The sequence below is a fragment of the Callithrix jacchus genome, chromosome 10 (genome assembly GCF_049354715.1).
Source record: "Callithrix jacchus isolate 240 chromosome 10, calJac240_pri, whole genome shotgun sequence".
Classification (NCBI taxonomy): domain Eukaryota; kingdom Metazoa; phylum Chordata; class Mammalia; order Primates; family Cebidae; genus Callithrix; species Callithrix jacchus.
Genome location: NC_133511.1, coordinates 69,055,707 through 69,079,419, shown reverse-complemented (window position 1 = coordinate 69,079,419; position 23,713 = coordinate 69,055,707). Strand labels below are relative to the sequence as shown.

Sequence of the window (23,713 nt, the reverse complement as noted above, 5' to 3'; positions counted from 1 at the left end):
TTCTCTTCAAGCAACTGCAAACATTCAGCTTCCTCCAGAGAGAGGAAGGATACGCAGGCAGCATACGCAAGCAAATGCTGTTTTTCACCATGTCGGTAAACAGTAGGGTGATTGCTGATTTTAAAATCTGGGAGGGCTTTGGGATGACTAGACTCTAAGAAGGGGGCAAAAGAACTTGTCCTGGAGCCGTTTTTCTAACAAGCACTTAGGAGCACCTCCCTTCCCACCCTCTTTCAAGCCTGGACCAACAGTTTGTCTTTCTGTTTGGTCTACAGAAAGGATTTTGGGAGACAGCAGGATTCTAGGTGGAAGAAACTTTTTATTTGGCTGACAATCTGAGGGGGCAAGGGGACAGGGATGGGGGAAACTAATGAGCCAGACCAGGATGGAGTCCTTTGGGTAGCTCTAGCATCTCTCAAGTCCTCCGGCCGCTGGCGGGAGGAGGGGTGACATCCCAGCTCTTCCTGGCTCAGGCTACTAGGTAGCTCTTCCCTGAGCAACCAGTTCCTCTGCTGGCCCCTTCTCCCATGACCTCTGAGGCGGCATCCAACTCTCAGAGCCAGGTTATTTATAGATAAGCCCAGAGGAGATGGGGGAAAGGCCAGTGTTTACAAACACGGGTCACCTGAGTCTCAGAGGTCTGGGGGAGGGGCGAACCTGGACCTGGTGTATCGGCGACCAAGGGTTCTGAATGCTCCTGAAGGCGAAGGGGGAGAGGGCGCAGAGCAAGGAGGGAGCGGGCGCTGCTCAGATGCTGGAGCACGTGGCCCAGGGTGTGGGCCATATGCAAACTGTATGCAAATACGAGTGCTCGAAGGGTGACCTCTTAGCTGGCGGGATCCCCGCGGGGCCTCCTGGCCTGGTGGTCTGGGGGCCTGGGGACAGCCCGGTAGGGCCCACCTGAGGGAGAGGCCCAGTCTCACAAGTTCCCTCCCGCTCGCTCACAGCCAGAGGGTCCCGCAGAAAGACCCCGCAGTCCTTGGGAAGGGGAGTTGGCCTCAGGCCCCCAGCCCAGCCGCGCCCGCTCTCGCCCCCGCGTGCGGCGCTGGGAACGGGGTGTCGGGTTACTGCGCGGGGTCTATAGTTAGCCCCGGGAACCTCGCTTTCAGCCGGACTCCGGGACTGCGCAGCGCCCGCCCGAACCCTTGAGGCTCCCTCCGGCTCGCGGCCTCCGCAACCCGCAGGTGGGTCCTCGGCCCCCGGCCCTCCCCTCTCGGGCGGAGACAAACTGCGGCCCCGCCTTTACCGTCTCATAAAGGTCCCGGGACCGGAGGCTCTGAGGAAGTGGCTTCGCGAGTTGAGAGCGAAGACTCGGGGCGGGGGATCCATAAACTCCGAGACCCCACCCACGCCCCGCCGGGGCCTCAGTCCTGGACCCGGGACCCCGCGCGCCTGGAGCCCCTCGAAGCCAGGACTCCAGCGCCGGTGGTCCCGCCCTCACTCGGACCTGGGACCTGGCCCTCACGTCTCCACCAGGGATGGCGCTGGCTGGTCTGTTGATCGCCCTGGGCTGCCTCGGCCTCCAAGCCTTCTGGCAGGTAACTCCAGGAACCATTTCCTGCCCCCATGGAGGACATTGCGGGGCAGACTCCTCACAACCCTCTCTCAGGGACTCTTCCCTAGGATTCCACTCTTAACTCTCCGCCTCTCAGAAATCTCTGTCTCTGCAGGGAGCTCCAGTCCCATTCTGTCTCCTAGAACCCCCGCCTCCATCCCTCCCTGGATGCCTCCAACATTCTCCTTTCCACCTCTCATCTCCCAGCGCAGGCACAGCCCGGGCAAGCCTCCTTGGGCTACCTGTGTGCTTCAGTCCTGGCAGCTTCTCCTAACCAAGGCTTGGCCTCCCCGCCTTCCCTACCCCAAATGTGGGTATAGAGCAGGGGAGGACTCAGGTGTCTCAGAGCTGACAGCGATTTGGTGTGGTGGCTGAGCACCTGCAAGGGCCTCCTTCAGGGTGAGCAGGAAAGAGAGCCTGAGGAGAATGCGGCTGAAGGTCAGGACACTGGCTGTGTGTAATATTTGCAGATGCCTGCGTGCCAGATCTTACAGCCAGAAAAGTGCTTGGCAGTCATCTAGTCCCACCTCCCACCTCCCACCAGCTGCAGGAACCTTTCTAATGACAGGATGACCCCTTTTAGGTTGTACAGAAGTGAAGCTCTTTATGCTTTCTTCATAATAACTGTGAGGCTGGAAGCATCCTCAAGTTCAGAAAAGTTATAACACTTGCCCGAGACCTCACAGCAAATAGGTGGTAAAGTCAAGATTTCAGGCCAGGAGCAATGGTTCACACCTGTAATCCCAGCACGTTGGGAGACTAAGGTGGGAGGATCACTTGAGGTCAGGAGTTTGAGACCAGCCTGGCCAAAATGGCAAAACACCATTTCTACTAAAAATACAAAAATTAGGCCGACACAGTGGCTCATGTCTGTAATCCCAGCTCTTTAGGAGGCTGAGGTTGGTAGATCACTTGAGGTCAGAAGTTCAAGACCAGTCTGGCCAACATGGTGAAACCCTGTCTCTACTAAATATACAGAAAAGTAGCTGGTATGGTAGCACGCGCCATTAATCCCACCTACTTGGGAGGCTGAGACAGGAGAATCACTTGAACCCAGGAAGTGGAAGTTGCAGTGAGCTGAGATTGTGCCATTGCACTCCAGCCTGGGCAACAGACTGAGACTTCATCTCAAAAAAAGAAAAAAATTAGCCAGGCATGGTGGTATGCACAGTTAATTCCAGTTACTCAGAAGGCTGAGGTGGGAGAATAAGTCTAGTCTGGGAGGCTGAGGCTGGAGTGAGCAGAGATCTCACCACTGCATTCCAGCCTCAGCGACAGAGCAAGATTCTCTCTCTCTCAAAAAAAAAAAAAGATTTTAGTTAATGTCTGTCTGACTTCAGCACCTGTTATTTAAGCCTTTTTTGGGCCCTTGCCAAATTGCATACATCGATATTTGGGGATAGAAATGAGATTCTGTGTTTCTGGATGGGTCTGTCACCAGTACCCCTGTCCAGTGCTCTGAACTCATGCTTTTTTCTATATGGCACCTCTCTTCCTTCCTACACAGGCCCAGGCTGTTCCCATCCTGCCCCTGGGCCTGGCTCCAGACACCTTTGATGATGCCTATGTGGGTTGTGCAGAGGAGATGGAGAAGAAGGCAGTCCCCTTGCTGAAGGAGGAAATGGCCCACCATGCCCTGCTGCGGGAATCCTGGGAGGCAGCCCAGGCGGCCTGGGAGCACAGGCAACGAGGGCTCACCTTGCCTCCCGGCTTCAAAGCCCATCATGGAATAGCCATTATGGTCTACACCAACTCATCTAACACCTTGTACTGGGAGTTAAATCAGGCCGTGCGGTTGGGCGGAGGCTCCCGGGAGCTCTACATGAGGCACTTTCCCTTCAAGGCCTTGCATTTCTACCTGATCCGGGCCCTGCAGCTGCTTCGAGGCGATGGGGGCTGCAGCAGGGGGTCTGGGGAGGTGGTGTTCCGAGGTGTGGGCAGCCTTCGCTTTGAACCCAAGAGGCTCGGGGACTCTGTCCGCTTAGGCCAGTTTGCCTCCAGCTCCCTGGATAAGTCAGTGGCCCGCAGATTTGGTAATGCCACCCTCTTCTCTCTAACAACTTGCTTTGGGGCCCCTATCCAGGCCTTGTCTGTCTTTCCCAAGGAGCGTGAGGTGTTGATTCCCCCCCATGAAGTCTTCTTGGTTACCAGATTCTCCCAGGATGGAGCCCAGAGCCTGGTGACTCTCTGGAGCTATAATCAGACCTGTAGCCACTTTAACTGCGCCTTTCTGGGTGGTGAGCTATGCATGGGGGAAGCAGGACTGGCAGGGTGGGTGAAATAAGCCAGGACGTCCCTTCAAAATAATCCTTGGGGCCTTTGGGAGACCCAATTGGTGAAAGGGGACTTGAGGGGTGGAAGTCAGCTGGCGTTACTGTCTTCTGTGACGCAAGTTTTTTGGGTCCTATGTTTTCCAGATTTCTGAATAGTCTCAGATGGGTCCATCTGCTACAGTCTAATAGACCAAAAGAACCTGGTTAAGGAGATTAGCAAGCAGCAGAAAGACTGCTTCAGATCTCAGGAGGCCCTGGGCTTGATGGAGGTGACAGGGGACTTACGTGCCATTCCCAAGTGCTCAGGCAGGGACAGATGGAGGAGTGGCTGGGTCTTGGGTGGGAAGAGGGATGGAAAGTCAATCTGTAAAGACTTCCTGGAGGAAGGAGGAGGAAGGGAAGTCACAAGTTTACCTTTAGGTGAAGGGAAAGATAGATTGAGAGGGGAAATGGCCCTGCAAGGGCCTGGTGGGCCAGGTAGTTTGGGTGTGAGTCTGTCAGCACAGAGGCCTCACCCTGCTGTCTGTTGCAGGGGAGAAGAGGCAGGGCTGTGTGTCTGCACCAGGTGAGTTGCTCTTCCATCCTCCCTCAGCTGCTTTGACTCCCCCTCGCCCTGCTGACCCCTTCCTCTTCTCCCTCCAGCAGGGGTGCAGCCAGAGTCACAATCTGAGGGTGCCTTCTTTCTGCCTCCCTGGAAGACCCTGCCCTTGGCCCCTGGGGAGTTCCAGCTCTCAGGGATTGGGCCCTGAAAGTCCAAAACCTGCCACTTAGGAGCCCTGGGAACGGGTGACCTTCATATGAAGAAGAGGCGCCTCCAGAAGCCTCGAGAAGCAAGAACATGGTTCCAGACCCAGTCCTAGCAGCCTTCTCCCCAACCAGGATGTGGGGCTGGGGAGGCCACGGCAGGGATGAGGAAACTCTACTATGTGGTGGGGACTTCCTGGGATAAGCAAGGGAAGTACTGAGGCAGCCACTTGATTAAGCGGTGTTGTAGTGTGGAGACATGGAGTTTTATGAGTCAGCCATTTGATTAAACAGTATTGCAGTGTGGAGCAATGGAATTTTATGATTGGCTTCTTCTATGAGACTGCTTCACTCTGGCCTTGCAAGGCTGAGGGACTGACTGAGGGACTAAAAAAACTCACTTCTTGGTCACTTGTAGACATGGTCTCCTGTGCAGACCCATGTCACACACTCTAACTTGCAAATCCAGAAGCTTAAACAGCTAGAGGGTCCTCATGACAACCACGAAAGCAGGAAAGCAGGCAGGTGATTCCTCAGCCCCACTTGTCAGGTGAGGAATGCACAGCCAAGGAAGGAAGCAATTGGTCAGAGGGTTCCCATTGAACCCCGGCCTCCTGCCTCCCTGGCCTCCCGCCTCCCCGGCCTCCCGCCTCATGGTCCAGAACTCTCTCCATGAAAGATCTGAGGAAGCTCAAAGTAGGATCCTAAGCTCAAGAGCACATTTTTCTGCCCTGTTTCCACAAGGGTCCATTTCAGGGGAAAGAAGCAGGAGCACCTCAAAACATCAAGAGACAGAGATTCTCACACAGCCCAGAGACCTTGCACATCCAGAAGAGAAACTTTATTGAAGCAAGGAAAGCAGCACAGGTTCCTCCCACGGGGCCCCCACCCTCACCCTCCTAGGCTACTGCGCTCAGCAACAGAAGGGACACTTCTGCTGTATCAGATCCTCTCCTCCGTCCCTGAATCCTCCCTGTGGGGCAGGTCCTCAGCCCCCTCTGTTTCCTGCTGCCTGTGCACTAGCACATGAGCTGGGGATCTGGGGCCAGACTCTCCAGAAGCCAGAGTCCTCACCTCTCCAGTGTCCTGACGCCTGGTTCCTGATGATTCCTGGGTCCCCACAATCCTGGGTCCTGTCAGCTCTGGGGTCTCAGGAATGGGGGGCCCCAGGTTTTGGAAACTGTTGCGCATTTGGGTGATACAGCGACTGAGGACACTGGCACCATCGGGAGGCCGGGGTGTTCCTCCCTCTGCCAGAGTCCGCCGCACGCCGGCTACCTCGCTTTGTAGTCGAGATACGGTCTTCGTCAGCTCTGTGAGTCTGTTGCCCAGGTCTGGAGGAGGTGGAGTACCAAGGGGCCTTTCAGAGCATGAGCCTGCCCTGTACCCCTTTTACCCTTTATAGAATCCCAGGGGTTGCCCTATCTGGGGTTTCTGAGGGAGAACTGGAAGAAGTGAAGATCAGGCTTGTGGGCTAAGACTCAGGTGGGTGGGTGAAGCCGGGGCAGGTGAATCCTAGCAGGGGTGGGAGGGAGGAGCTGGAAAGAAGGAAAGTCTGGGGGCCAGAGAAGGGTAATGAGCCATGGGGAAAGCTGTTACTGGGTAGAGACTCGTGCGTCCACCCACCTGCCCTCTCCCCAGTCACGGCCAGCCAGCTCACATCCAGCCTTCAGGGTCCCATTCAGATCCCCGCCCCTTTATCCATTCTGCTGCTCTCTCCTTCTGCCTCTCAAAATGACAAGCTCCTTCTTCCTTCGGCGCCCATAGCAATTCGCATCTCTCTTAGCTGCACTTCATGCCCAGTGTGACGGTTTCTCTTCCTCACTAGACTGAAAGCTTCCCATGTGCCCCTGCTCTACAGTGCCCCGTCTGTCCCAAGACAGGGCCTGGAGCGAAGGAGGCCATAGCAATGAATGTTGGTGGGATGAGTCAGTAAATGAGTGAGTGAATGAAGGAGGTGAATGAGTGACTGGGTAAGGGACTGGATGGGAGAATAACTGAATACACACGAAGGCAAGAAGGAGCACTTAAATGAAATGAGTGGAATCAATGCCGAATGGGTCAGAGGGTAATGGAGTGCAAGGGGCTGCGTTGTGCAGGCTGCCCTTCCAAGGGCAGGAGGGGGCCACATATTATGCAGGCTGAATGCGGACCTGACCCTGATATGGGGCCTTTATCCCAGCTGAGGAAGGAACAGGAATGGGGAGAGCTTAGAGGAGGGTGACGCACCTTTCCGCCGGGTCTCCTCAAACTCACGCCGGGCAGTCTCTATGTAGCGTTGTACCAGGGCCTTGATGACGCGAAGGTGGTAGGATCCACGCTCTCCCTCCCCAGGCATGGCCCCTGCCCCGGGATTGGCCTGGAATGGGAAGACAGGAGGGCGAGAGAGATTCTCTTCAACCTTCTTCTGATCACTGTTCATGCCTCTCCAGCCCTGGGCAAAAAAGACCCAGGGCAAAGTCTGTGTAGACTTTTCTGTCCCTGACCCGCCTAGGCCCTGGCCTCCATCTCACAGTGTGGATCTGGAAGGTAGAAGGACAGGGGCCAGAAGCTGGGGAAGGGCTGATGGACAGAGAACCAGGAACGGATGGGTGAGGGCTGGGAGGCCGATGGTAAGGAGGGGAGAACCCCCTACAGACCTGCAGTGCCTGAATTAGGAAGGCACCCTCATGCCAGGCCAGACTGGGCTGGAGAGTAGACCTCGAGGGCAAGTGAGCTCCTTGGATGCCCGGCCTCCTGGCCTCCTCTTTCAGGCCACTTAGCCGTCTAACTGCTCAGTTTGTGGGACATTTACCTTTGGCTTCTTAACATGTGTTTTTGAAAAATGTTCAACTAAGTCTTGGAGCAGTTTAGGACAAAAAAGGTCTGTCTGGAGCTTAGGGGTATTTCTAGCTTGGAAGGAGGGTGGCAAGGACTTCTGTTTAGGTTTCATGACACAGAGTTGGAAATTTAGGAAATGGCCAGAGCCAGGAAGAGGGAAAGGGAAGCCATGTCCGAGAGTAGGAATTGGGACAGTCTTTCTGGAGAACATACCTGGAGAGATAGATAAGCCCGGGGTATGCAGACAAATTGATGGTATAGACATAGAGTTGAAGGCCTGATGCCAGGGAGACCAGCAACAGGCTGAGGAGGTACTCACAAAGGTAGGGACGGGGGGATTTTCTGGCTTCTTGGTGTTGCAGCAGGAACAGCAACAGCAGATGAACTGGCAAGTTCTCCTGAGAGATTTCAGTGGTGGGAAGAGGTCGGTTAGAGGACAGGACCTAGGGAAATGGGGGCAGGGCCTGGGGACTTGGGGGTGTGAGTGGGAGCTCTGAGGTCAGCACCTGAGAAGGTAAAAGACAGCCTTCGGGGAGGGCAGGATGTTGAAAGGCACAGGCAGCGTCAGGCCCTCCCGGAAGTAGGACAGATAGAGCTTGGAGCGTGCGAACTTCCACTCCACGTCGGCATCATCCTGGGGGCCGGGCAGCAGGGGGTGGTGCAAGGACCCCTTTGGCACATGACCCTCCTGCCCACTCAAACTGCCTCTCTTTTCTCCAGTCCTCACAATTTTGATTCTCCAGTGTGGTGTGCCAGGCTCTTTATTCTCCCCAGTCTTATCTCCAGCCTTCCCTATCACCCACATTTCTCCTGCCTGTCCCCCGCTTCCTCTCTCCCCACCACTCTTTCATCTTTCTGACATCCAGTTCCTGCCCAGCCTGTTCTCCAGCCTGCAGACCCTAACCCATCATCTCCCTCTCATGTTCCCATTTACTTTTCTACAACACCACTCCTCTGCCCAACCCTAAAGGGGAATGAGCACTAGACTTGGTGTCTGGAAATACTAACAGCATCACTAAGACCCTCATTTTACAGAGGAACACTTGTCTAAAGCCACGAACAAGACAACAGTGGAGGCAGAGCATGACACCAATGTCTTGCACCCTATTCTTCTCCATTCCTTTCTCCCTTCTTCTCCCTGGCCTAAATTGGCCTCCGGTTACTCACCTCGATCTTCTGGAAGGAGTTGGTGATCATAGCAATGAGCATGTTGAGCAGCACAATGACCATGACAATGGTGAAGATGCCATATAGGGCCCGTCCCACAAATTCGGGCACCAGAAACTGAGGCATGTCCACCACGCTGTGCTCCTCCATGCCAAACATGGTCCAGAACAGAAACTGGAACGTCTCATTGAATCTTGCATATTGGGCCAAGTAAGGAACAGGAAATGAGGGGTGGGAGAAGAGCCTGAGCTCACCCAGACACACTCCCTGCTACCCCCAGGACCTGGCCAAGAGTGCCCACTTCTATGCAGCCCTTTGGACCACCTCAGCTGGTGTAGATACTTGCTGTTTCTGAGCTCCAAATGTTATTCTTTGCACCAGTATTTACTGAGTGCACAGTAGTGTCACAGGTGCTAAGGATACATCAGTGGACAAGACAAGCATGTTCCTGTCTTCATGGCCTTATGTTCTGGGGTGGGGCCAGGATGGAATGGACCCTACTTATACCAACAATTTTAAATTGTGGCAGGGTGCGGTGGCTCACACCTGTAATCCTAGCATTTTGGGAGGCTGAAGTGGGCAGATTGCTTGAGCCCAAGAGTTGGAGACCAATCTAGGCATTTTGGGTGTTACATTTTTTGAGTGTGATAATACTTTTGTGGTTATGTTCTTAGGAGACATCCTGAGCTGTTTAGGGATTAAGGGTCATGATAGTTACAACTTCCTTTTAAGTGTTTCAGGAAAAAAAAAAGGGGGAGCAATAGATCAAGCAAGTGTGGCAAAAGGTTAACAATTGGTGAAGCCAGGTGAAGGGTATAGGGGCATCTACTTTTCATAGAATTGACATTTTTCAAAATAAGAAGTTTGGGGAGAAAATGAGAAAATTAATGAATGTATAAATGAACAAATGAATGAGTGACAGTGAATCAAAGAGGGAATGAGCAAACAAGAGAATTCATTGAGTGAATAAATGAGGGAGGGAGGGACAAAGGAGAGATCACTAGGGCTCCAAGCTGCAAGATCCCAGGCTCTCCACCTCCCATCCTGCCTCTGCCCCTGCATACTTGCCCAGCCGCTCTGTCTCCTGGTAGGGCACATAGATATTGTTGAGGCCACAGAGGAAGGCAGTCAGGATGATCATGAGAATGAACATAAACCTGGCAGGGAGTGGGATGTGAAAGGATCAGAGAAGGTCCCCACCTTGAGAGAAGTCAGGCTCCAGGAAGAGGGATGTAGGCGTCCTGGCTCTCTGCTCAACAAGTATTCAATTTGGTTATTTATTTTTATTTTGTGAGACGGAGTCTCACTCTGTCGCCCAGGCTGGAGTGCAGTGGCATGATCTCAGCTCACACAACCTCTGTCTTCCAGGTTCAAGTGATTCACCTGTTTCAGCCTCCCGAGTAGCTGGGATTACAGGTGCACACTGCCACACCCACTAATTTTTTGTATTTTAGTAGAGATGGGGTTTCACCATGTTGCCCATGCTGGTCTTGAACATCTGAACTCAGGCAATCTACCTGCCTTGGCCTCCCAAAGTGCTAGAATTACAGGTGTGAGCCACTGTGCCCGGCCTGGTTATTTATTTATTTTTGAGATGGAGTCTCATTTTGTCACCCAGGCTAGAGTGCTGTGGCACCGTCTTGGCTCACTGCAACCTCCTCATCTCAGTTTCAAGCGATTCTCCTGCCTCAGCCTCTCAAGTACCTGGGACTACAGGCATGTGCCACCACAACTGGCTAATTTTTGTACTTTTAGTAGAGATGGGGGGTTTCACCATGTTGGCCAGGCTGGTCTACAACTCCTGACCTCAAGTGATCCCCCAACCTTGGCCTCTCGAAGTGCTAGAGTTACAGGCATAAGCCACCTCACCCAGCCCAATTTAGTTATTATTAAGAATAGATAAATTAGGGGGTGGAAAATGAGAGGGATTTTTTCTTGTTTGTTTGAGATGGAGACTTGCTCTGTCACCCAGGCTGGAGTGCAGTGATGTGATCTCAGCTCACTGCAACCTCGACCTCCCAGGTTCAAGCAATTCTACTGCCTCAGCCTCTCAAGCAGCTGAGATTATAGGCATATGCCACCACGTCCAGCTAATTTTTGTATTTTTAGTAGAGACAGGATTTCACCATGTTGGTCAGGCTGGTCTTGAACTCCTGACTTCATGATCCACCTGCCTCAGCCTCCCAAAGTGCTGGGATTACAAGCGTGAGTTACTGTGCCCAGCCAAGAGGGATTTAAAGTGAGTGCTGGGCTGGGTGCAGTGGCTCACGACTGTAATCCCAGCACTTTGGGAGGCCAAATTGAATAGCTGTTGAGCAAGTATTCAACATGGTGAAACTCTGTCTCTACCAAAAAAATGCAAAAATTTGTATTTTTGTGTGGTGCATGCCTGCGGTCCCAGCCACTCAAAAGGCTGAGGTGCTACAATCCCAGCACTTTGGGAGACCAAACCCTGTCTCTACAAAAACTACAAAAAATTAACCAGGTATGGTGGCGCATACATGTAGTCCCAGCTACCCAGGAGGCTGAGGTGAGAGGATTGCTTGAGCCCAGGAGGTCGAGGCTGCAGTGAGCTGAGATGGCACCACTGCACTTCAGCCTGGGTGACAGTATGAGACCTTGTCTCAAATATATATATATATATATATATATATATATATTTTTTTTTTTTTTTAATAAAGTGAGTGCCAAGTGGAGGCTCTCCTTTTAAGAATAATGGGTACTGAGTCCAAGCAGTCAAAGTTGAGGATGGAGTAGTCTCCCAGGGAGGGAATGAGATGCTGAGATTATACAGGAATGGCACAGGGACAGCTGGGAGTCAGAATCCCACTGAACAGGAGTTATGGCCAGAAGAATCAGAGCCACATGTGAGAATGAGTTAGCCTGCTGCAGGGAAGCCAGAAGAATCCTGGGGTGGGGCTGGAAGTTCTCCCCCAAGCTAAACTGAGCTGAAGCTGTTAATATTAAATGTAGCGAAGGTTTTTCCCACTGATGACACTCACTGTAGTCCTACCTCAGGCTGGGGATTCCCAGGGAGGTGGGCATTAACTATGGCCCCTGATTAGGTGAGAGGCCAGGTTTGGCTGCCCATGATTAGGTGATGAGCACCAAGAAGACCAGATAAGATCAGGGATTCAAAGAGCAGCTGCAGAGTGGAAAGGATCCAAAGGGACCCCTGAGTCCAGTGCCTTTGCTTTTTCCTTAATGATGGGAAAACCGAGGCCTGCAGAGGGGTCATGGAGACGGACAGAACTGGGATTGGAACGCCCAGCTGAGGGCTCTTTCTGCTATTCATGGTTTGTAATCTTTTCTGGTATCATGGGCCTCTTTGAGAATTAGATGAGAGTTGTAGACCCTCTCTGCAGAGAAATACACATTTATCCTCAAGTTTTGCCTGTGGTTTCAGGGGGTCAGAGGTCTCTGGAGCCCATACCTCTGGAGGAATGCAGGTCAAGGACTCCTGTGTTACCCAAGAGCTGGGGAATTTTGGAAGGAGGTCAAGGGGAGTCTGCAGAGAGGAGCGAGCTTGGAGCAGGGCCGGTACGCACCGGATCATGTCATCGATCATCTTGCCAATGGAAATCTGCAGAGTGCCCAGTGACTCGTGTGCTGGCAGAATGTAGGCCAGGCGGGTGAAGCTGAGCATGCTGGTAACAGCGAACAGCACCTCAGCCAAGAACTGGGGATCCTCGGTGCGCCACTCGCTGCGTTCTGTGCGGGGTGGAATGGGGGCTGTGGCTGGGAGCCAAGAGCCAAGAAAGAAGAGGAACTGGGGGATTCAGGGCTGAGTTAGGGGATACTCACCAGCCATGGTGAAATAGTGGCAGGCAGCCCCCTGGGAGTCCTCCTGGCAGTGCATGTGGGCAAGTCCAGCCAGGAGGAGGCGCAGTGCGAAGGCTGCCAGGTACAGGGACAGGATGACCATATCCAGTAAGTTCCACCAGTCCAGGAGGTAACTGCGCAGGCCCTCAATCCATACTTCCTTACACTCAAACCACAGGAAGCCTGAAGGGGGTAGCAGGGAGCCAGGACAGGATAGAACAGAACGCTTCCTCCTACGTCAGAGCTAGATTACGAGGCAGGGGGATCCTATGAATGGCAGTGGGGACCTAAAACATTTTGGGGTGAAGTCAATGACCTGTAAACATGTAATCTACTCAGGAACAATTGATCTTCTGTAAACACAAAAAAGACTGATGTAGACATTGCTGGTGTGACCTGCACCAATGAGCTCAGTCAGCAGACACTCAGAAAGTGAGTATTGCTGGGGGCAGGCTGTTTATTAGGAGGGAATGACTGAAATTTGTTTCTCCATGCCCTCTACCAAGCAAATACTGGACAAACAAAGAATATTGATTTGAGGCTGGGTGCAGTGGCTCACACCTGTAATCCCAGCACTTTGGGAGGCCGAGGCAGGAAGACAGCTTGAGCCCAGGAGTTTGATACCTGCCTGGGCAACATGGTGAAACCCCATCTTTATTAACTTTTTTTTTTTTTAATTTAAAAATACAGAATATTGACTTGAAGGGGCTCCAAATTTTCAGGCTGCTCAGGGTGCCTGTGTTTCAGTGAGGCCCAGAACCAGACCTGGGGCTGGGGGTCTTGGGAGCTGGCTCCCATTAGCCAGGTGGCCCTGCCACATTACACCCTTCTCATTCCCTGGATACAATCATGTGCTTTTCCACTCACTGTTCCCTCTGCCTAGAATGCCCTTCCATACCCTCTGGAAGCCCAGCTCACCTTTGTGGCCTAGGTCACGTGTTATCTCCTCCAAGTAGCCTTCCCTAAGCAGGTGGAGTGAATTTCTCGGGGTTCTGTGTTCTCACAGCTCATATCTCTGTGATGCCATTGCTACAGGCACTGCAGGATATCTCTCCACAGGCCTGTCTCTACCCTGCCTCCCCCTGAACTTGGAGCCCCTCAAGGGCAGGGACCATGTCCACTCATCTCTGTCCTTGGTGCCCAGAACCAGGCTGGAGTGCAGTGGCACAATCTCAGCTCACTGCAGCCTCCGCCTCACAGGTTCAAGCAATTCTCCTGCCTCAGCCTCCTGAGTAGCTGGGACTACAGGCACGCACTGCCACTCCCGGCTAATTTTTGTATTTTTAGTAGAGGCAGGGTTTCACTGTGTTAGCCAGGATGGTCTCCATCTCCTGACCTTGTGATCCGCCTGCCTCGGCCTCCCAAAGTGCTGGAATTATAGGTGTGAACCACTGCACCCGTCTGTTTCATATGTTTCTAAGACTTTTCTTCTCCCATGGGTAGGAATTGTACTGGTTTCCTCTCCACTCAGCTCAGGTCAATAAATGTTTAGTAAATAATAGGATGAGAAACTTTCCCTCTCAGGCTGCTCTTATTTTCTTTCCCTAAAGTTTCTGAGCCAGATTTCCTGATTTCCTTTCTGACTTCACTGACTGACCTGGTACAGGGTGGAGCAGTAGACTCGGTAAACTGTGGCTCTGGAGTTTACTAACCAAGGCAGAGCTAAATGAGAGGAGGACAGCCGAGGACGGTGCCACCAATTCTGCCCCTGCTAAGCTGATGGCCCGAGGCTGGCCAAAGCTCTGGGGATTCTTGTAAACTGCATTTGCTAAATTGTTTGAGAATACTCAATTCTGGTGTAGAAGAAAAGAAAACCAATGGAATGGATGAAACTTATGTGTTAAGTATAGGTTAGTTACTTTGGTGACATGTTGAACAAATAGTAGAGCATGTGTATGTGAAACATACATAGAAAGAGAAGGACAGACTCTAAATATTCGTGATACACTGAATATGCATGAAGCATGTGAGGCCCTCAGTATTCAGGAGATCTTAAATCAGCTACACACTGGCACCAGCCATTCTGTTTCCACATTTCCTCTGCCCAAATAATGCATATAAAATTTACAGCTGCTCATCAGGATAACTGGCAAGCTATAGCTGTGGCGAAACATACTTGTCACTGTGCTTTTCCCATAGATCAAGTCTTGGGCCAAGGTATATTCTTTTATTATTATTATTTGTTATTTTATTTTTTGGAGATGGAGTCTCACTCTGTCACCCAGGCTGGAGTGCAGTGGCGTGATCTTGGCTCACTGCGATCTCCACCTCCCAGATTCAAGCAGTTCTCCTGCCTCAACCTCCTGAGTAGCTGGAATTACAGACGCACGCCACGATGCCCAGCTAATTTTTTGTATTTTATTAGAGACGGGGTTTCATCATGTTGCCCAGACTGGTCTTGAACTCCTGAGCTCAGGTAATCCACCTGACTTGGCCTCCCAAAGTGCTAGGATTACAGGCGTGAGCCACCACACCTGGCCAATCTGATGTTATTTTTAAGGGATAGAGTCTCTCTGTGTTGTCCAGGCTGGTCTTGAACTTCTGGCCTCAAGCAATCCTCCCATTTTAGCCTCTTGAGTTGCTGAGATTACAGGCATGAGCCACCATGCCTGGCTCCAAGACCCTTCTGTCCATTGTACCACACCCCAACCCCAGACACTCAAACCCCACCTCTGGCCCTCATAACAACACCATCATAACTATAGCACTTATAGATTTAACTCGCTATATGATTTGAGTCCTTTCATTTGGTCTGTAAGCCTTTCTGCTCCAATGACCTCCAGGAGAGCCTCTCGCAGTACTTGCAGGCTGCCATGACATCAAGGTAGTTTCCCACCTCACACTATGAACCACGGTCTTATTTGTGTGAGGACAGGAATGTCCAGGGTGGGTAGTGGTTGATGCCAGGGAAGGGAAAGAAGGAGTCCTTGATCAGGGAGTCTGCCACAGGGTTAGGTCCCCGACTAGGGCTGAAGGGAAAGGGCCCTGTGCTGTGCTGCAGCCCAGAAGGGTCTGGCCATATGTTCAGAGGTCATCTACAAAGCAGGATCCCCCTGGTGGGGTGCTTATTGCGAAGGACAGTAAGTGGGGCGGGGGGGCCCTAAGGGAGACGGCCACAAATAAAGGTTCCTGCACATATACCTGTGACCCAAATCATGTGTAGTGAGGTTTCCCAGACACTCTGGCTGCGGCCACGGAAGGTGCTCAGCTGTGTCTCCATGACCAGGGACTCTCCCAGCAGGAAGATGAGGAACCACAGATAGGAGGCGGAGTGCAGAAGGAACTTCAGTACTGGGATCTTTAGAAGGCGGCCCAGCTTCCAGGGGAAGGAGGGAGAGTAGGGCTCTCAGTCCTGGGTATCTCTCCCTCCTGTGAGCCCTTCTAGACTGCTCAGCCCACATGTGACTCCCCTTGCTCAGATTCAGTCACGCATTATTGAGACATATCTTGAGAATGTGCTACGTATCAGGCCCTAGACTCATATCTATTGTCTCCTATCCAACCTTATGAGGTAGCCATTATTATTCCCATTTTTTTTCTTTTTTTTTTTGAGACAGAGTCTTGCACTGTCACCTGGGCTAGAGAGAGTGACGTGATCTCGGCTCACTGCAACATTCACCTCCTGGGTTCAAACAATTCTCCCGCCACAGCCTCCCAAGTAGCTGGGATTACAGGTACATGCCACCATGCCTAGCTAATTTTTTACATTTTTAGTAGAGAACTGGGTTTTACCATATTGACCAGGCTGGTCTCCAACTCCTGATCTGGTGATTAGCCTACCTTGGCCTCCCAAAGTGCTGGGATTACAGGCATGAGCCACCATGCCTGGCCTTTTTTTTTTCAAGAACTGAGGATCACAGAAGTAACTTTCCCTTGGAGGCCCCACAGGCTCTTCAAACTCAACCACATTAAAAACAAAGGCTTCTATCCCATCTTGTTCCTCCTTCTCCTGTGTCCCCACCTCATGAAATGACCAGTCACCCAGGCCAGGAATATGAGGCAGCTCTACGTGCTTGTCCTCTTACACACTCAGTCTCCCTAACTCCTGTCCCCATGCTCCCAGCCCACCTTTCACACCCCTAGCAGAGGGCACTTTCTGAAACACAAGACTGATGGGGGGCACACCTCAGTAATCCTACAATGGCTTCCATCCTCCGTGGCTTATAAGGCTCTGTGTGATCTGGCCCCTGTGCACATCTATACCATTCTTATCTAATTCCTTTCAGGTTCTCTAACACTTAGGGTTCCCCTCCTGCCCCAGGCCTCCACATGTACTGCTCCTGCTTCCTGGAACACCCCTCTCCCCATTCCTCACCTGCTCAGCAGGAACAGGGCTTTTCTTCATGATAGCCCCAGTGCCAGGCATCATGCTTGGCTCATAGTTGAGTCTCAAGGATCTATTGGTTGGATAAAGGGCTCCCAAATAATTTGTAGTTGGAGTGGAACTCTCTTTGGGAGAGGATAGGGCTGTTAATAGGATTAAGATTTTGGAGGTAGAGAGACTTTGCTTTAAATCCTGACTCCGCTATTTCCTCTGTACTTTTGACAAAAAGAACATTGCCTTTCCTGTGCCTCATGTTGCTCCCCTGCACCACTGAAGCAGAATGTCTGCCTTCCTCAGGGCTACACTTCCAGCTACTTAATGAAAACATTCACAAAGTTATATTCACCAAGTGTCCAGCCCAGGGCCTCATGAAACAAGTGCTCAATAAGTAACAGTTATCATTAATCTTAAACTTAGTACCCGGGACTTTGGTGCCAGCCAGTAGCCAAGGCAGAGAAAGGGCATGGTGAGGAAGATGAGGAAGGCAATGAAGAGCTTCCAGATGGTGGTACTTTCACGCCAGCCAGCCAGGTTCCCACACCAGATGGAGGACAGGACTTGTTGGCAGATGGGGTGTGCTACAAACTAAGCAGAGATGGGGCATTAGCAGAGGGGAAGACCACCAGGAAGGCAGGAGGATGGGGGAGCCAGTTAGGAACACAGCCCTTCCTTCCCTGCAGAGATTGAACGATCCTTTTCTCCCCACACCAGCCAACTCACTTGTCATGTGATCATGGACAGACCCATCCCTCTCTAGGCCTTGGTCTGTGGAGGGGAAACTGAAATCAAAGATATTCCTGAACTCTCTGGACCCACATTCTTGAGTCCAAGTTAGAGAGTGGTGGGTAGAAATGGGGACCCAAGATATAGAACCCCCAGGGTCCCCTGCCTTCTTAGAGATGTGGGACATCAGCCTGGATGGTCTTGAGGAGGGCAGAAGAGGGAAACTGGGGTTTGCTGTATTGGGGGCCAGGGCCAGGGGAGCCATTATTAACTTTTGGTTAAGTTCCTGGTGGGCTAGGATGTCTGAAGGTGGATGAGAGTGAGGAGCAAGGGACTTGGGGAGGCTAGAAAAGGAGCCTGTCTTTAGCTTAGAGGGGAAGATGTCTGAGGAGGCAGGGAATAATAGAGACTTCTGGGGCTATTCAAGGTCTGAGAAATCTAGCCCTATCTTGCTTTATAGAGTGATGTACTGAAGTGGAACAACAGAAAAAGACTGGATTGAGGTCATTCAGCAGGTCAGAGCAAAGCTGGCTAAGACCAGATGTCCTGGTCTGAAGGTGAGGTCTTGGTGGGGTAGTGGGTCTTCCAAGGCCTGGGGAGAGATTAGGGGCTTAGACTGAAGGTAAGAAGGGAGGGGACCCACAGGGTCAAGGGCCTAGCGAGAAGGGTGCTCAGGACCAAGGACTGAGAGGGTCTTGAGGGCAGGTAAAGGAGTTGCTTAGGGCTGGGTCAGGGAGACCTAGAGGTAGCAGGGCAAGAGAAAAGGACAGGGAGGGGATATAGGTAGGGCCCAGCTGACCTGCTTCTGGTTGTAGTTGATGGCCAGTCGCAGCCTTGCCAGGTTGGGGATGCCTTCCTCAAAGGCCAGGCTTGGGCCCTCAGTCTCAGGCTCAGTCTTGCTGTCCTCACCCAGGTCATTGAGCACTGCAGTGACCTCGATCTGGTTCCGGCACATGCCCAGCAGCTCAAAGCCATAGTCCTGGCTCAGTGACTCCAGGGCAATGTACTCAGGCTGTAGGGAAGCAGGTCTGTATGTACCTACTACCCTGTGGACTCAACCCCATTAAATCAGCCCACTCCTCCCTGCTCCACACAGCCACAAATAGTGGGCCTGGGCCACCTGTGTCCTGCCTCTGCACCATCACTTCCTACATCTGGTGTCACTGGGGCATTGATTTTTCTTCTTTGCCACCTCACTCATCCTTCTTGCTCTGATGAGGTATCTCCTGGGTCACTGCTTATCTAGTGCTATCTCTACCTCATCACTAAGTCACTTCAAACCAAACCCCTCTGTCATTTTCTGTCTCTTGTTCTTCCTTTTCTAATCTCTGTTTCTTGTCCCACTTTTACTCCTATTCCTTACACCCTTGATGTACTCATTTAATTAATTTATTGGAATACTTACCTTATATGAGAACCTGTGTGGGCAATTTTAGGAGATGCAGTAATAAATAAGATAAATAAGGCAGGGTTTTTTTTTTTCTTTTTTTTTTTTTGAGACAGAATTTGGCTTTTGTTGCCCTGGCTGGAGTGCAATGGTGCAATCTTGGCTCACTGCAACCTCCGCCTCCTGGGTTCAAGTGATTCTCCTGCTTTAGCCTCCTGAGCAGCTGGGATTACAGGCATGTGCCACCATGCCTGGCTAATTGTTGTATATTTAGTAGAGGTGGGATTTCACCATGTTGGCCAGGCTGGTTTTGAACTCCTGACCTCATGATCCGCCTGCCTTGGCCTCCCAAAGTGCTGGGACCATTGGCATGACCCACCATGTCTGGCCCCAAGGCAGTTATTATTTATTTATTATTTTTAAAAAATAGCTGGGTTTGGTGGCTCACGCCTGTAATCCCAGCACTTTGGGAGGCCGAGGCAGGCAGATCACCTGAGGTCAGGAGTTCAAGACCAGCCTGGCCAACATGATGAAACCTTGTCTCTACTAATAATACAAAAATTAGCCGGGCATGGTGGCGTGGACCTGTAATCCCAGCTACTTGGGAGGCTGAGGCAGGAGAATTGTTTGAACCCGGGAGGCGGAGATTGCGGTGAGCCAAGATGGCACCACTGTACTCCAGTCTGGGTGACAAGAGTAAAACTGTCTCCAAAACATTTAAAAAAAAAAAAAAAAAGGCCAGACGTGGAGGCTCACGCCTATAATCTCAGCACTTTGGGAGGTTGAGGTGGGCGGATCATGAAGTCAGGAGTTTGAGACCAGTATGACCAATCTGGTGAAACCCTGTCTCTACTAAAAATACAAAAATTAGCAAGTGCAGTGGTGTGTGTCTGTATTCCCAGCTACTTAGGAAGCTGAGGCAGAAGAATCGCTTGAACCAGGGAGGCGGAGGTTGCAGTAAGCCAAGATTGTGCCACTGCACTCGAGCCTGAGTTACAGAGTGAGACTCCGTTTCAAAAAAATAAATAGAGGTGAGATCTTACTATGTTGCCCAGGCTGGTTTTGAACTCCTGGCCTCCTCATCCTCCTGTTTCAGCCTCTTAAACTGCTGGGGTCAGAGGCGTTAGCCACTGTGCCTGGCCTAAGACAGCCCTTGGCTCCCCTTTATCTGTCCTCTCCTGGATTTTACTTGGGTCCCTTACCCTAGAGAGCATCCAGAGATGGCTTTCAGGAGGCGAGGTCTTAGTCCCAACACTGTCCTCAGGTGGTATCTTGAACTATCGAGATTGGGCAAGGTACTTCCCCTTCCCAGGCTTCAGCTTCCCTACTGTAAGTGGGGACGATACTTCCTGCTATGCCTCTCTCTTAGGCTGCTGTGAGAATGGAGGGAAAGTCCTTTGGAAAGGACTGCCCTTTCCTTCTAGCTGTGCAGTGGGGGCTTTTCATTCTATCCTTCCACCACCCCGGTCACAACCTCCTTAACCCACTATTTTAACATCTGTGTTAGTTTCCCTACCTAGTGGTCATCCTGGGGTTGGGGATGAGTCTAGCTTGACACTCAGGGACCCTTAGGGCGTGAGGGATAGACAAACTGGACTGGCGGCATTCCAGGACCCTCACTAGTCCCTGCCTCCAGGCTCTGCTTCGTGCATTCTTAGACCTTCCTGTGCATATACTTCATTACCTGAGAGCCTTTGCGTGGACTGCAGCCCTACCTGAAATACCCTCCCTGTTCCTCTTCACGTGTTTGAAGCCACCCACTTTGGCAGCACAGCTTAATGCTACTTCTTTCAAGGAGTCCTCTCTGAACACAACAGCTGTAGCTTTCCTGACCTCTGTTTTCTGGGCTTTGGAAGCCCTGTTAGCACCATTCGCTGCAGCACTGAATGAAGACGAGTGTACTGGGAGTGCCTTGTCCCCCTCTCTCTGCCTTCTCCCTGCTGTAATCATAAGCTTGAGAGCCGCAACAGTGCTCTGGGCGGGAGCACCTAGTAGATATTCAGACGTAATGTATTCTACTGAATGTCATCTCCAAGTCCGTCCAACTTCTTTTCTAGTTGTCTCTGTTCTCTCTCTTCCCTCAGACAGACCCAGGGCTCCCCTGGGTTGGGGGTTATACCTCTCCCATAAGACTAGGCCCCTCTGAAGTGGCTGTTCTCTGCCATTAGAATGAAATCCCCTCAGGGGGGATTCTGTGACTCCCTATCAAACTAGATGTTCCACAGTCCCCATCCCTCTCTCTGTGGCTTCCAGCTTCCCAGAACACCCACGATAGGCCCACCCATGCTCTGGTGGAAGAACAGACATGGGGCACCAAGGGAAGAGGGAAGTATGAGAAACCAACCTTAAATTCAGGCTCCTTGTGTGCAAGGCGCCTGAGCTCGTGGCTCAGCTGGAAGGCAGCCAGCATGGCGTCCTCACTGGCCAGTGAGAGGTGGGCTTTGCTGGCGATGCCACGGTAGGTGTTGATGCGGGACAGCGAGAACTTTAGCAGGTCGTAGCGGCGGGCGTTGCTGCACTCGAGGCAGGCACAGGAGACTGGGTGGGGCCAGGCAATGGTGTGACCCTGGTCCATGAGCAGCTGCGCTATCTCATACAAGTCCTTCTGGCAGGCCAGGGTGAGGGGAGTGACACCAGGTGCAAAGCGGGAGCCATCGATTGATGAGTCAAAGAAAGCCAGTGAGAAAGATCTGGTGTCTACTTTACGACCCTTCTCCCGTTCCAGCCGGGCCAGCAGGTGACGCACCACTTCCAGCTGGTTTGTGTCCACTGCCACTAGCAGGGCCTCATGGATCTGGCGGAAGTCAAACTTGACACTGGCCAACAGCATATCAGTGATGGCCTTGTGGCGCAGGCGGATGGCCAGGTTGAGTGCTTCCCTCCAGGAGCGGTCCTCGGCCTCTTCCACATTCCACAGGGGCCCGCCTGGCCCACTGCGTGTGGCCTCAACCCCTGACTCCAGAAGCTGCTGCACAAGGCCCAGTCGGCCCTCCTGGATGGCACCCAGGAGTAGAGGTGGGAACCTGAGCTTCCTGTTCACGATCTCAGTCCAGTTAGGCTGTTGGCAGATGAAGGAGTGGAGATGCTGGGACCCTGAGTTCCAACTCCCTTTGTTTTGGGGCCTTTTTCACCCTCCCATGTTCTAGCTCTTAACCCTCTATATGTAGCCACCACTATATTCTTCCTTGTCCCAAACACATACTGGCAAATATTGTCTTATTCATCATTTTATTGTGTAGCTTCTCAGGTTAGGAAAATCTACATTGTGTGCAGCAGGGGCTTTTAATTCTCCCCCCACTGGGGACAGACTACAGGCCACTTTCTCAGCTCAACTTCCACCCTCACAGGAACCCCCCACAGCAGGGCTACCTGTGGGTACCTTGAGCAAGGGTAGGTTAAAGCAGGGGTGGGCGGCCCTGGGAGTCTAACCACACATACAGGCGCATGGGATCTGTTTGGACTCAGCTCCCCTCTTGTTGACTTCATCTCCCAGCTGCTCTTTCCTCTCAAAGTCCCAGAGCCTCTCCCAAGGGCAGGCCCAGACATGTCCACACAGGAGGGTCTTTGTACTGGGCTTTCGCCAAGCCCCTCAGCTCTGACCAGGGCCCCAGCAGGATTCCAATATGCTTTCTTCACCAATCCTCCTGCTTTGCCCTCCCCTGCTTTGGGGGGGCATTTCTCCCCCTTGGTACTGCCTTGTCCCTCTCTTCTACCAGCCCCAGCCCCAGCCCCATCCTCATCGCTCTTCTATTCTGGGTCCAGGCTCAAGGTTCCAGGGGCTCTTCTCCCACCCACATAGTGATGTCCGCCACCTGCCTGGCAGCTAGGATGCCCCTGCAGCGCGTCTGGGCCAATCTTTTGTTTCATTCATGGGTAGAAATGAGACAAGGATGTGAGAAGGTAGGAGAGCAGGCTTCTTACCGTGATGGGGTCCATGGCTGTGCCCACCTATGCTGGAACCTGTGCTGGCAGGGACCAAAGGACTGAACTCCTGCTCAGTCTTCTCCCTGACTGTGCCTAGCACCCTCTTTCCTGTCCATTCAGAACCCCGCCCTGGGCCCTCCCTTTACAGGACCAGCTGCTCCCCCTCTGCTCTGTACCCTGGGGAACCGGTGTTAGTGCCACACAGTGAAATCTTCTGGGAAAGGGGAGAGAAGACATATTTGCTCAAAGAAGGTAGGAGCAGAATTTGGAATATCACAGCTTGAGGGAAACTTCAACACCCTCTGGTCCAATCACCTCCTTGTGTAGATGAGGAATGGGATCTGCCCAAGGTTCCACAGCCAGGCCTAGAACTACTCTTTAGTCATTAACCCACCTGGTCCCTATCATAGCTCTGTGAGTGGGAGGATTGGAACACTTTTTCTCTCAGGTAATTCTGGATGAAGATAAATAACTTGCCTGGTGTCAACAGCATCACCATTACCTGATTATACCCAGGATAGGAGCCCACAAAGGAGACTGAGAACTCGGTTCACGGGATGCTGGATGTCAGCCTTATGCTCAAAACTAACGTGCACATTCCCAGCATACCACAGGATTTTATTTGTCAGGCAGCATTTGCTCTTCACTGGGCCTACAGTTTTCCTTTCAGGAAAATGGGCATGAGAATGTGCACCACTCACAGAAGGAAAGACATTCTACATGGTGTCCCAAGGCCCAAAAGTTCCAAGGAGACTTCCAAGGGGGAAAAGAACAGAGCTGGCCTTAGGAGAATCAGGTGCCATGGTCACAGAAGCCTTGACAACTGGGAATGGGGATCAGGTTAGGCACAGAGGTGTCCTCAGGCAGAGTCCTGAGGGAAGGAGAGGTGGGGAGAGAGAGGGAGCTTCGGCCTCATCAGCGCTTCTCAGCTGTCAAGCGATTTAGTCCCAATCTCAGTCATAGTCATAGGAAGT

General features: G+C 52.1%; 2 protein-coding genes across 6 annotated transcripts in view; one reads left to right on the top strand and one right to left on the bottom strand.

Annotated features, from left to right (window-relative positions):
* Positions 1–1,107: 1,107 nt before the first annotated feature.
* On the top strand, positions 1,108–4,884 carry ART5 (ADP-ribosyltransferase 5). 5 transcript variants are annotated; one of them, XR_623890.5, is made up of 5 exons: positions 1,108–1,538; positions 3,063–3,792; positions 3,973–4,097; positions 4,361–4,393; positions 4,474–4,884. XR_623890.5 is itself a non-coding variant. In XM_035265555.3 (5 exons), the coding sequence occupies exons 2-5, from the start codon at positions 1,479–1,481 to the stop codon at positions 4,686–4,688; spliced, it is 912 nt and encodes a 303-aa protein (XP_035121446.2). In that variant the 5' UTR covers positions 1,108–1,184; positions 1,477–1,478; the 3' UTR covers positions 4,689–4,884. The 5 variants fall into 5 exon arrangements, 3 of the variants coding, with proteins under 3 accessions (XP_035121446.2, XP_009005747.1, XP_009005749.1); XR_623891.5 differs by having other exon boundaries at positions 4,471–4,884; XM_035265555.3 differs by lacking the exon at positions 3,973–4,097 and having other exon boundaries at positions 1,108–1,184; positions 1,477–1,538; positions 4,600–4,884.
* A 516-nt stretch (positions 4,885–5,400) lies between these two features.
* LOC100398275 (short transient receptor potential channel 2) overlaps positions 5,401–23,713 on the bottom strand; it is a 24,412-nt gene continuing 6,099 nt past the window's right edge. Inside the window, exons 3-15 of the mRNA XM_078339137.1 lie at positions 23,134–23,241; positions 21,160–21,900; positions 18,228–18,440; positions 17,126–17,290; positions 15,523–15,697; positions 12,364–12,564; positions 12,108–12,270; positions 9,624–9,716; positions 8,560–8,752; positions 7,899–8,026; positions 7,712–7,790; positions 6,802–6,931; positions 5,401–5,906 (exon numbers count right to left, since the gene is read on the bottom strand). Coding sequence (XP_078195263.1) covers positions 5,515–5,906; positions 6,802–6,931; positions 7,712–7,790; positions 7,899–8,026; positions 8,560–8,752; positions 9,624–9,716; positions 12,108–12,270; positions 12,364–12,564; positions 15,523–15,697; positions 17,126–17,290; positions 18,228–18,440; positions 21,160–21,900; positions 23,134–23,241 — 2,781 coding nt within the window. The 3' untranslated portion in view covers positions 5,401–5,514. The remainder of the gene's footprint in view (positions 5,907–6,801; positions 6,932–7,711; positions 7,791–7,898; positions 8,027–8,559; positions 8,753–9,623; positions 9,717–12,107; positions 12,271–12,363; positions 12,565–15,522; positions 15,698–17,125; positions 17,291–18,227; positions 18,441–21,159; positions 21,901–23,133; positions 23,242–23,713) is intronic.